Source organism: Podarcis raffonei, chromosome 10 (genome assembly GCF_027172205.1).
Source record: "Podarcis raffonei isolate rPodRaf1 chromosome 10, rPodRaf1.pri, whole genome shotgun sequence".
Classification (NCBI taxonomy): domain Eukaryota; kingdom Metazoa; phylum Chordata; class Lepidosauria; order Squamata; family Lacertidae; genus Podarcis; species Podarcis raffonei.
Window position 1 is genome coordinate 1,284,293 of NC_070611.1, and position 12,994 is coordinate 1,297,286.

Sequence of the window (12,994 nt, forward strand, 5' to 3'; positions counted from 1 at the left end):
GACCTTTTGTGTGGTGGCTCCCCATTTGTGGAATGTTCTCCCCAAAGAGGCTCCCCTGGTTCCATCATTATATATCTTTAGGCACCAGGCAAAAACATTCCACTATAACCAGGCCTTTGGCCTTTTAGAAGTGGGCTGGATGTTTTTAATGTATTTCTTTTTCCTCTTGGTTTGAATGTTTCTGTGTAGGACTTTTTGTCTGCCTGTTTGTTTGTAAGATGCTTTGGGCTGCTCTGGGCAAGTTAAAGCAACTAACAACTTCAATAAAGAATAGTAATAATAATAAAGCAGCCTTCCACAATTATTCACAAAATCAAAGCTCTATTCAGAATGACCATATTCTTTGTTTAAAAAGCCCAAAGTACCAGGCACCTCTAGTCCAGCTTTCTGACCTTCAGACAATTTCTGTGTTCTTGGCTTGTTCCTTTATAACCATATATATACTAGCAACTGGCAGCTTGCACCACTGAATTTGTCTTCTCTTTTGAGCTGTTCAGTTTCCCTGTCATAAATAGCTTCAGACATGTGTCTGTATACTCAGCTCAGATAGTAGAGCATGGGACTCAGGGTCTGGGTTCGAGTCCCACATTGGTATGCTCTACCCCAATTGTGTTGGCAGCAAACAGAAATGTTGAGAAGGTTTGGCTGTGCTCTGGGTGGCCCTTCAACAGCCCAAAAATGTGGGGTGGGAGTGGCTGCATCTGCCAATATGGCCTTGTCTCTGAAAGACAGATTTGTCCAAATTCCACATGTGATCACATGCCAAGGCAGCTCAAAAGAGTCCAGGCTTAGATAATAAAATTTAGTCATCTGACGGTTCTGGTAGATAATTTAACTTTGCAAAGTCTTCTTCTAGACACCTTACTTGTTCTGTTCTGTATTGTTTTGTTTTTTAAAGAAAACTGGCCTTTGTAGGTAGGGTTCACTTTCACTAAAACAAAATCCAGATGCTTTTGGGGGGGGGGTAGAATGAAAAAAAAACTTCAAAAGCTGGCCTGAAATGAGTGTTAATACCATGCAGGAGTGCTAGCGTGGCCCCACAACTGTGTGTATGTGGGGCTGGGGGTGCCATGCAGCATGCATGGCCCTGGCCCTGAAATTTGTGGGTGCCCAGCCCCTTCATGGGGGATTTTGTGGGCTCCAGGGAGTTGGCACCTGTGTCTTGGCTGTGTTATTACAAGTAAAAACATGTCATGCATGATCACATACAGTATGCAAACAGTGCTGCCACCCCTGACCTGTGTAATTTTCAGCATCTCTTTGTTCCTCTCACTTCAATTAGTGTTTCCACAGACTTTTTTTAAAAAAACCCAATGCATTTTTCACAGAAACCTGTGTGTTGATATGCTAATGTACAGAGCATTGGCATACCTTGGTATGCAGAGGTGACTAAGGGCTCACCCCCCCCCCTTGCGTTTATCCTGCTAAGACTCACAATCTAGCGCTGAATCAGACCAAATGGCAGTCGGGTTTTCAGCGGACGGCTGTTTGTTCTGATTCAGTGGAACAAATTATCAGATGATGATATTATCCTAAGTCACATACCAACTAAATGTGGTTTGACAGCAGCTCAATGTAAATGGACTCTTTGTGCTCTTCTGCTAAAAGGCTGATATTGATTGATTGGAAAGATAAAACATAGCCCCCTTTGAACAATGGTTAGAAGATATGACTACTCTTGCCACATATGAATAGATCGCTTTTAGACATATTGTGTATGGACCAATATCTGGAATATATTTATATAAAGCACAATGACTTGTTAATAATTTTATACTTGTTAGAATAATCACAGTGCTTATATACTCATATATCATATTTTATTTTATTTTTGAGAATAATATTTATTTTCCAACAATTTAAACACTACAAAAAAATGAACAATACAATACAATACAAAAACACTACATAACACTAACACATTAAACTAACAAAACAAAACAAAAACAGTTTAAAACACATCAAACAATTTCAATATCTTATCTTTCATTCACTTGTTTCAATGACCTCCTCACACCTCCCTTTTTGTATTCCACTTCTGTTAATTGTTTCAGCAATTCCTTTCCATCTTCCTCTGTTTTCTATCCTATAATTATCTTAACATATTCTAACCTTATTTTTTCCTTTAATACTCTATTAATCTATTTGTACTTAATTCCTTATAACATTTCTACTAAAGCCATATATCTTCATTCCCACATTTTTCTAACATTCATTAATTTTACAGTATTTACAGTACATTCATTAATTTTACAGTCTTTAAACATTTTCCAGTCTTCTTCCACCGACTTCTCCCTGGTCTGCGTCTTTTCCGCCATTTCCATATAGTCCATCAACTTTATCTGCCATTCTTCCCGGGTGGGTAAATCTTGTCTTCCAATACTTCGCAATAAGTATTCTTGCTGCTGTTGTTGCATACATAAAAAAAGTTCTATCCTTCTTTGGCACCAATTGGCCGACCATGCCCAGGAGAAAGGCCTCTGGTTTCTTCAGGAAGGTATATTTAAATACCTTTTTCATTTCATTATAAATCATCTCCCAGAATGTCTTAATCCTTGGGCATGTCCACCAAAGGTGAAAGAATGTACCTTCAGTCTCGTTACATTTCCAACATTTATTGTCGGGCAAATAGTAAATTTTTGCAAGCTTGACTGGTGTCATGTACCACCTATAAATCATTTTCATTAAATTTTCTCTTAGGGTTCACATGCCGTGAATTTCATACCTGTGGTCCATAACTGTTCCCAGTCAGCCATCATTATGTTATGTCCAACATCTTGTGCCCATTTAATCATAGCTGATTTCACCATTTCATCCTGAGTGTTCCATTTCCAACAGCAAGTTATACATTCTTGATAAAATCTAACAGTTCTGTTTCCAATTTTGATTTTTCCACCTGGAAGCCAATTTTCTTGTCCAAATTGTAAGCCTCCATTATTTGGTAATAATGAAGCCAATCTCGCACTTTCAATTTTTCAAAGCTCTGCAATTTTATTCTGTCTCCATCTTGTTCCAGAATTTCCCAATATTTCGGCCATTTGGCCTCCATATTGAGTTTTTTCTGTGCCTTCGCTTCCATTGGTGACAACCATCTTGGGGTTTTCTTTTCTAACAAATCCTTATATCTTATCCAAACATTAAACAATGCTTTTCTAACAATATGATTTTTAAACGCTTTATGTGCTATTACCTTATCGTACCACAAATATGCATGCCAGCCAAATGCATTATTGAAGCCTTCTAGATCCAACACGTCAGTATTTTCAAGAAGCAGCCATTCTCTCAGCCAGCAAAAAGCAGCTGATTCATAATAAAGTTTAAGGTCTGGCAGGGCAAATCCACCTCTTTCTTTGTCATCAGTTAATATCTTAAATTTTATTCGAGGCTTCTTGCCCTGCCAAACAAATCTGGAAATATCTTTCTGCCACTTCTTGAAACAATCCATCTTATCCAAAATTTGCAATGTTTGAAACAAAAACAACATCCTTGGCAACACATTCATTTTTATCACAGCAATTCGGCCTAACAATGATAACTTCAAATTTGTCCATATTTCTAAATCCTTTTTCACTTCCATCCAACATTTTTCATAATTATCCTTAAATAAATTCACATTTTTGGCAGTCATGTTAACCCCTAAATATTTCACTTTCTTAACCAATGTTAGTCCTGTCTCCTCCTGAAACTTCTCTCTCTCATTCACAGTTAAGTTTTTCTCTAAAACCTTAGTTTTCATCTTGTTCAACTTAAAACCTGCTACCTGTCCAAATTCTTGAATCAGTTCCAATACCCTTTTAGTACTAGATTCTGGCTCCTGTAAAGTCAATACTAAGTCATCAGCAAATGCTTTCAGTTTGTACTGTTTATTTATTTATTTATTAATAAATGTTTATTAAGATTTTACAAACATAGACATAACAAACATCAAACAAACAAGTATATCAAAACAAAAAAAAGAAAATAAACACATAGTAAGAAAAAAGAAGAAAAAAAGTCCACTTTTAAATTTCATAGTTCTATATCCCTCTTTCCTGACCTCCTCACATCTCCCTTTTTTGTGTTCCTCTTTATTCCATCAAGTTCAGCAAGTTCTAACCCTCTTTCAAACCTCATTTATAATTGTGTATTCCAACTTATTATGTCTCTAATTTCCCTTCCCTTAACACCTCATTTTTTACCTAATTTTCATATCTTAGTCCCTTACTCCACTTTATGTACCTTGACATAATATTACTCTAGTCTTACCCCCTTCTCTTTTTAATTCTTTTTGCATACCTCTTTTAACCATGTCACAAATGCCATGTTACCTTTACATCCCACATCATTTTAACATTCAAACATTTTACAATATTTCTGTAGATAATCTTTAAACTTTTTCCAGTCCTCTTCCATCGACTCTTCTCCCAGGTCTCGGATCAGTTTGTACTGTTTAGCTCCCACTTGTATACCTTTAACCTCTTGGTCCTTTCTAATCATATTTAACAAAACCTCAAGGACTGATATAAAGAGCATATATCATATTGTACCACAGTTTCTTGTTTGTGTTTTGTTTTGCTTTGTTTTCTCCGCCTTTTTCACTTTATTTCTCTACTGAAAATTTTCAATAATTTTTTTATTTTTAAAAATGCGTTTTCAAGGGGAAAGCTGCTTCAAATGCAAAACCGCTCAGTCCTGTGACAAGAAAACCCAGGACAAGCAGAAAATCACTCAGACCTGCCCTTTCTAGGCACAGGACCAGAGGAAGGGTGGATGAGCCCAAAGTTACTGCTTCCCTGTTGAATGGCATAAACTTTTGTGGACTAGAAGGCCACCTCCTCAGATGCATGAAGATCCTAAATTGGCCTGCAATTAGTTTCGGGGGATGACACAAACATCCTAGCATTGGTCAGTAGTGGGGTAAAAACATGTAATTTCTATTCAAGCCACAGGTGAAAGGTTACAAGTTGGTGAATGATCCCCTGGGATCAGACCCTGCAACAAAGTCCACCTGCAAATTCTGTCTCCATATCTACCCGGACAATGCTATGGCAAGACCTAATAATATCAGCGGGTCATTCACTGCTTCCATCTTCCAAGGTGACATAGACTATCATCTGCCAGCAATGCCCTTCTGCATTCTACATAGAACAAGTAGGCCAGTCTCAATATTAAATAAATAAATAAAAGGACACCAATCAGACATCAAAAAGGGCAACATTCAGAAACTGGTGGGATAACATTTAACACTGACAGGACACTTTGCTGCTGACCTTAAAGTAGTCATGTTCAAGCAAAGAATTTAAAGAGGAAACTCAAGCATGAAACTGCTGCATTTCAATTTATCAGAAGATTCCGTTCTAGTGCCTCTGCCACCCACTTCACCTCTGATGGCGGGTGGACACCCAGTGATTATCTCAGCACACATAGGGTGTGGAGGCTTAGGACCTATGCTGTAAAAGGATAAGCATCCCCACCTTGGATTTGGTTAGTGCTGAATGCTAGCAATTACCAAATTTGGACAGGCAATGCATCCCACATATTTACCATAAATGATGGTAGCTGTATCATTTTGTACACAACCTTCTGAAAAAATATAATCTGCCTCCAGCCATGCAGCATATATTTACAGCTCAATCTTTTTCACATTTGCTCATTTCCTTTCCATACTATTGCAATGTGCCATGCTATGTCCTAGAACCTATCATAATAGGTTCAAACATATCAAAATGGCTAAATGGTATTATCTGACTGTAGAAATGAATGGAAAAGTATAGCATATGCATTGCTGTCCCTTAGCAGGAAAGGGCTTGACTAACTGTAAATAAATGCAATTTCACCAGCTTGGTTTTTAATGTCCATACAGAATTGAGGCTGCACGCTGTCAGTTGCCCTCTGCTCCACCCCAGTTCCAGCATACCTCAGAGAACAAAGCCAACGTCTCAGCCAAGCCTTCAGAGAAAGTCCTGTATTCACGCTTTATGCCGTCAACTTCAACAGTTAGCCTGTTACCAGGAAAATCATCATCAAGAATGGTCCGGTTCCCTATATCCTCCTCACTTCTGACACGAGATAAAAAAATTGGTAAGCTCACAGACTGCACCAGAGGACTTTGAAAAATGACTACACACTTCTCCCCCAGGCAAGTGGGAGCCCGTGGGCAAGACTGCCCTTAATGGAGGAGTCTTCACTAAATCATGAGGAACAAAACCTTTTTTTAAAAAAAATGTCCCCACAGAATTGAGGCAGCACATCATGGAGTTCGGAGTTCTATGATACATCAGGGGTGGGGAACCTTTGGCCTTCCCAGTGTTGCTGAATTACAACACCCATCAACCCCAGGAAGCACGGCTGATGGCCAGGAAAGATGGGAGTGGTAGCTCAGCACTATCTGGAGGGCCAAAAGTCCCCACCCCCGGTGGTATACATGAAAAACTACGCTGTGCTACCACCAGAAATGGGGAAGAACATAGCAGGCGAAGGGTGCCATGGGCAGCATTCAACCTAAGTTTTACTCAGAGCCATTGAAATTAATAGACCTAACTTAGGCACAGTCAGTAATTTCATTGGGTCTACTCTGAATAATGCTTAGCTGAATAGCACCCTATGAATCTTTGCTCTACATGTCAGCACAAGTACAAAGTTTACACAAACAGATAGATAGTATTTCTGGTGCATGTGTATGCCTGTTACCTGAATTTGGTTGCATCCACCTTTGCCAGCCTGGTGCCCTCTGGATGGTTTGGCTGAGGTTCATGAGATTACAGTCCAAAACATCTGGAGGGCACCAGGTTGGCAAAGTCTGGGTTATAGACATTTGTGTGTCCTGTTTTTAAATGTGCTGCTTTCCTTGAATAAGGTGCACGACCCTTTATTTTGGTGGCATTGTGTAAAGCTTGTCTTCTGTCACTAGGCAGCTGTTTGTTTCAGCATTAAGCTACACCATGGGTAGGCAAACTAAGGCCCAGGGGCCAGATCTGGCCCAATCGCCTTCTAAATGCGGCCTGTGGACGGTCCAGGAACCAGCATGTTTTTACATGAGTAGAATGTGTCATTTTATTCAAAATGCATCTCTGGGTTATTTGTGGGGCCTGCCTGGTGTTTTTACATGAGTAGAATGTGTGCTTTTATTTAAAATGCATCTTGGGTTATTTGTGGGGTATAGGAATTCATTCATTTTTTTTCTTTTCAAAATATGGTCCAGCCCCCCACAAGGTCTGAGGGACAGTGGACCAGCCCCCTGCTGAAAAAGTTTGCTGACCCCTGAGCTACACACACAAAGATGCAGCAAACCACAGCAGAGGGACCAGAGCATTGCCTTGTGGCAGGACTGGCATATACTAGTGATGATGAGTAGAATTTCTGTTGGGAAGAAATTCAGCAGAAACGTGGCAAACCGAAATTAAGATTAGAAAAATGAGAAACTGAAAGAAACTGAAACTGCAGATTTGCTCATCCCTATGATGACATACTCTCCAAGTCTGATCTATAATTAATTTTCACTAATAGACTGCAGATAATTTATTTGAATTAATTACTTAAACATCTACCAGGTGTCTAACCCAACTCACCATGATTAATTACAGACTCATCCCTGCCCACCCAAATGACGCCGAATGCCACAATTTCCTCTTCTTTGAACATTCTCAATTCAGAAACCCCATGAAGCTCGCATTGGATGCATTTCCAGACTGACAGGACAAAATTAGCCTAGGAGTTTTGGTTCAGGCTGCTCATTCTACTGCCAGTCCCATCTCTGCACAGGAAAAACAGCAGCAACACAGAACCCAACTTGCCTAGTTTCTTCAATATGGAGATTAGTGGTTATTAAGCTGCATTTTGGCCACCATATCCCCTCTTGGGTAATGCTCATCATGTACAAAATCAACACCCTGCTAATGCACACACATCTGTTTTGGCTTCCGCTGTGTGCCTCAGTACACTCTCTCTCTCTCTCTCTCTCTCTCTCTCTCACACACACACACACACACACACACACACACACTATTGGATTATACCGACTTTTCATTTGCTACTAAGAAGACTTGTACATTACCTAAAATTGGAGGCTTATGCTCTATCTGAACAGTGCCGAATAAATATTGCCTTTTCCTGTATAACACCTTTTATTATGGAAATATGGAAGCAAAGATCCTTGCATATGCAATAAAAAAAGCTGTTGGAAAAGTTCTGTCTGACTGTAACTAGAAACCAGACTAGTTTTGAGGCTACAAAAATTAAAAGCAAAATATTCCTTCCTTCAGACATTTAACTGCACGAGGGTTGGTTTTGGATTTTTGAAGCTTTTTCCTAGGATAGCACAGCTTCTTAGAAAATAATTCCCATGATCCCCACTTCCAAGATTCCAACTACCAACACACAATATTTGACAGTGTCAACATAATCCATGTTGCGCTAACATAAGCACTTCCCTCTCTCTACTGTTCTTAAACTTTCTTACAGCATACTCCCTAAACATCTTCAGATTATTCTCACCCCACCCCCGCAAAAACCCCCAAAGTTGGCCAGTCGTGGCTTGAGCTGCCTCCAAGTTGGCTGCCATGGGGATATCCTTGAGGTGGCTCCAGAATGTTGCCTCCTGTGAAGATAACCTTTTGGCTGGTGCCAAGGGGAAGTTTCCCAACTGTCCAACAGAGAACTGTAAAAGGAGTAGGAGAAAAACACAATAGTAGTCCTATTAGGAGATATTAGCACCATCATTACGTAGGTTGAAGAAGGTTCAATAGATTCATTACTGGCTTCCGGCTGAAGCTATACCTTCTACCCACCAAGCAATTTTATGGAAACAGCTATTCCACTGATGGCCCCATTTATTATGTTTTAGCTACTGAAGGTAATTCCAGCAAGGTAATAAATCTGCATGTCACTAGCAAAAATTCACTTTACCAGCTGTGTCTCATTTTATAGCCATAGGTTTGCGAGAGGCTCAGGAAGCACCGTTTCACATTAACGGTGGAACTAACAGGACGTAGATATGCAAATTCATTTCTATAAACTGTTCCGAATGTTAGTCTCTCCCTCTCCCCCTTTTTAAAAATTACATTTTATATTTCTCGCTGTTACTCTTTTGCTTACCAGCCCCCAGCAGCAGCAGCTTTTTGCTACAAAAACAATTCCCTCCTTGCTCCAGCATTTCCAGCTTTGGGAGTGATGCACTTGGACAAGGTCAGGACTACATCAAATCTTTATTTGCTGATTCCAAGAAGACTACCCTGGAACCAAGGGACAAAGCAAGGAAGATGCACGTTCCACCGGAATACTACAACTCTTCAGCATCCAGGTACTCTTATGAGGTGGTGGTGGAATTGCCTCATTGGAGGCTGAAATTATTCCATTTCCTTCAGCTACAAGACTCTGGGCACAAGTCAAAGGGAGAAACTGTGGATACCTGATGGTAGGAACAAACTGCAGGGGCTGGTGGCCATGTTCAAAATGGAGTGTTGAAGTAGATGGATCCTTGATCTGATCCAGCAAGCAAGTCTTTCTCTTCTCGAGATATTGCATCTCTTTGACAATGGCTGGGATCCAAAGAACAACACAACTAGCTCATAGTGGCTGAGAGAACTTTTGACTTCTGATTCTCAAACAGCAGGCTCAAGTGCTAGAAACAGCTCGCTGGGTGAGGCAGAGTTACTATGCTAGCTTCCCAGCTTGTAGGTTGCTGTTGTTTACCAAGAGGGCTGTGTGAGGTGGCAGGAAGTTAGTGTGGTGCAAACACACTGGCAGAGCCAATCTGTCAATGCATTTGGGCCACAGTGACCACCTCCCCATCCCGAGAAGCTAACTTGGTTGTCCCCATCCAGGTACTCGATTTAGCACCAGGCCAGACTAGAAGGTTGGCGGGGTTGTCATTGTCCATCTCTTTTGCCGGAAAACCTCTTGATCTTGGGATGGACTAAGAGGGCATGTTTCTGATGTTGGGTCAGAGAGAAGATCGGGGATGCTGCTGGTGTTCAGCCCCCCTGCTACTCAGTGGTCTCCCAGACCAATCAGGCCAAGATGGTCTCTAAAGTGGTGGCCATGCAGAGACTGCTCTTGGGCTGGTTCAGGACTTCATGTCCCCTATGACATGGCTGTCACAAGTGGGCATTGCTCCAATACACCATGGACTGCACACCCAAATGTAGTTTTTTACCTGGGATGGACAAAAGGTGGTGGATGTCGTGCCAAACACTCTCTTGTCATGGTCAGACTAGAGATGTAAAAGTTCTGGAAATTTTGAAGCCATGAGGAAAAAACGTTTCTCCCCCTGTTTTTCCAGAAAAAAATGGAAATTTTGGAAAAATTGAAAAAAAGTTCAGTGTGGAGTAGTTTTACAAATTGCGTGAAACACAGTGTAGATAAAAGTATTATGCTTGCAATAAAACAGGTAACCACCCCCAACAAAAGCAACAAAAAAAGGCAAAAAACCATCAACATAGTCTGGGAGGCTAAGAGTGCCTTTGTCATCTTTGGGTGGTATGACAGCTGTGGCTTTTTCTGGACTGGGATAGCTTGACCATAGTAGTCCAGGCATTGAGAACTTCAAGACTGAATAACCCCAATGCACTATGTGGGGCTTCCTTTGCACTGCTCCAAAACTGCAGCTGGTACAGAATGCTGCAGCATGATTGCTGTAACATCTTGTCACAGGTGCACCAGTTGCAGGGGCCAAGGCACTTTTGGCCCCATCAAATGTTAAGGAGGGGGCTAGGCCCCCTCAATATTGAGCAGTTACATCACATGCACCGCGTCAGCGTGTCACATGACGTCAGCCCCCTCAATAATGGGGGCAAGCCAGCGCATCTGCCCTGTCAGCATACCACATCTCTGCTCAGAGATCGGCTCTGGCTGCCGCTTCATAATATATATAATCTATATTTAATCTATAATCTATATTTAAACTACTGCATTTATACATATTTTGATAATGTTTAGGTGGCCTTGTTTTTAACGTCTGATCTTATCAACATTTTTATGTATATTGCTTTTGTTGTTGTTTAGTCATTTAGTCGTGTCCGACTCTTTGTGACCCCATGGATCAGAGCACGCCAGGCACTTCTGTCTTCCACTGCCTCCCGCAGCTTGGTCAAACTCAAGTTTGTAGCTTCCGGAACGCTGTCCAACCATCTCGTCCTCTGTTGTCTCCTTCTCCTTGTGCCCTCCATCTTTCCCAACATCAGGGTCTTTTCCAGGGAGTCTTCTCTGCTCATGAGGTGGCCAAAGTACTGGAGCCTCAGCTTCAGGATCTGTCCTTCCAGTGAGCACTCAGGGCTGATTTCGTTCAGAATGGATAGGTTCTTCTTGCAGTCCATGGGACTCTCAAGCACCATAATTCAAAAGCATCAATTCTTTGGCGATCAGCCTTCTTTATGGTCCAGCTCTCACTTTCATACATAACTACTGGGGAAACCGTAGCTTTAACTATACGGACCTTTGTCGGCAAGGTGATGTCTCTGCTTTTTAAGATGCTGTCTAGGTTTGTCATCGCTTTTCTCCCAAGAAGCAGGCATCTTTTAATTTTGTGACTGCTGTCACCATCTGCAGTGATCATGGAGCCCAAGAAAGTAAAATCTCTCACTGCCTCCGTTTCTTCCCCTTCTATTGGCCAGGAGGTGATGGGACCAGTGGCCATGATCTTCGTTTTTTTGATGTTGAACTTCAGACCATATTTTGCGCTCTCCTCTTTCACCCTCATTAAGAGGTTCTTTAATTCCTCCTCACTTTCTGCCATCAAAGTTTTGTCATCTGCATATCTGAGGTTGTTGATATTTCTTCCAGCAATCTTAATTCCGGCTTGAGATTCATCCAGTCCAGCTTTCGCATGATGAAATGATAAATTACTTAGTCTCTTGCAAACTCTGTAAAATAAATAAATAGGTGATTCCCCCCCCAGAGTGATCCCCCACACCCCAGAGCTTGCAATGTATATTTCATATTGGCAGTGACACCAAAGAGAAGGAAGAGGCAAGGATAATAGAGGAAGGAATTGAGCAAATTTATTTGTGTTTATTTTCAGTCGGGGACTAAGATTCTTCATTACTCTAAATTCTGTCCATCCCCAACCAGCTTTTACCTGGCTCTTCTGTCTTGTATGGGCTAGTTGTTGACATTAAAAAAATTTTTGGCAACTTTTGTGGCAACATTCTGGATTGATTCTCCCCCTCCCCCTTCCCTTTAAATCATGCCCATAGAAAAGTTCCCACCTAAGCAAGATAAGAACTTGTGTGTAGCTGCTGCTGAAATTTTGCAACAAAAAGTTGGAGAGCCCTTGAGGGCAAATCAAATCTGCAGGCCAGGTTTACTATGTGTATTCATAAAGCTATATTCTCTGTCTTCCCTGTCTGCTTTTGCACAGAATGTTCTTTTGGGTTATTGCTTTCATCCTAGTCTTTGGCAGGTGTGAAGCAGATTTAACAGAAGATTTGCAGGGGCTATTCCCCCAACCTGCCATCTCATTCTCAGGGCTGAGTCTCTCTCCCTCTCTCCCTCTCTCCCTCTCCCTCCCTCTCCCTCTCTCTCTCTCTCTCTCTCTCTCTCACACACACACACACACACACACACACAGTCAGTATGTGTGTGGGATCTGCTGAATCGGCACATCTGAAGAGCCACTAATATCCCCACCCCCAGGTGGACATCCTCTGACTCTCATTTTAGGGGAGAACTGAAGGCTTTTGAATTACGGTCCCACTCTTCAATCTGCAACTGGAAATAATGTTTGTTGGTCACACAGTTGTCAGTTGCATGGAGGAAAAAAAACCTAATTGCACTATCCCAGAGGGCTGATTCCCTTACAGACCTCTGACCAGTCAGTTAAATGAAGCAAATTCATTGCATCGGCTCTTTGCAATGTCTGTGGTTGAGATGTCTTGGCCTATTTCCTGTGCTAATAATGCCTAGTGGATTTAAGTTGCAAATTCCCCTTCCTGGAGTAGAACATCTTTGCCCTTCTCATTTTCAATTGATCATACTTCAAATAAAAGGCATGCATTACTGTCAGCTGCCGGTGTGGTTG

At 41.3% G+C, this 12,994-nt stretch overlaps 1 protein-coding gene across 5 annotated transcripts in view; it reads left to right on the forward strand.

Moving 5' to 3' along the window:
- Positions 1-12,994, forward strand: part of LMNTD1 (lamin tail domain containing 1) — a 267,223-nt gene that overhangs the window by 93,814 nt on the left and 160,415 nt on the right. For all 5 annotated transcript variants that reach the window (XR_008332541.1, XR_008332542.1, XM_053406837.1 and 2 more), the window contains exons 4-5: positions 5,843-6,060; positions 9,076-9,277. Coding sequence is in view for 3 of the 5 variants with exons in the window: in XM_053406837.1 (XP_053262812.1) it covers positions 5,843-6,060; positions 9,076-9,277 (420 nt within the window). In the remaining 2 variants the exon portion in view is untranslated. The remainder of the gene's footprint in view (positions 1-5,842; positions 6,061-9,075; positions 9,278-12,994) is intronic.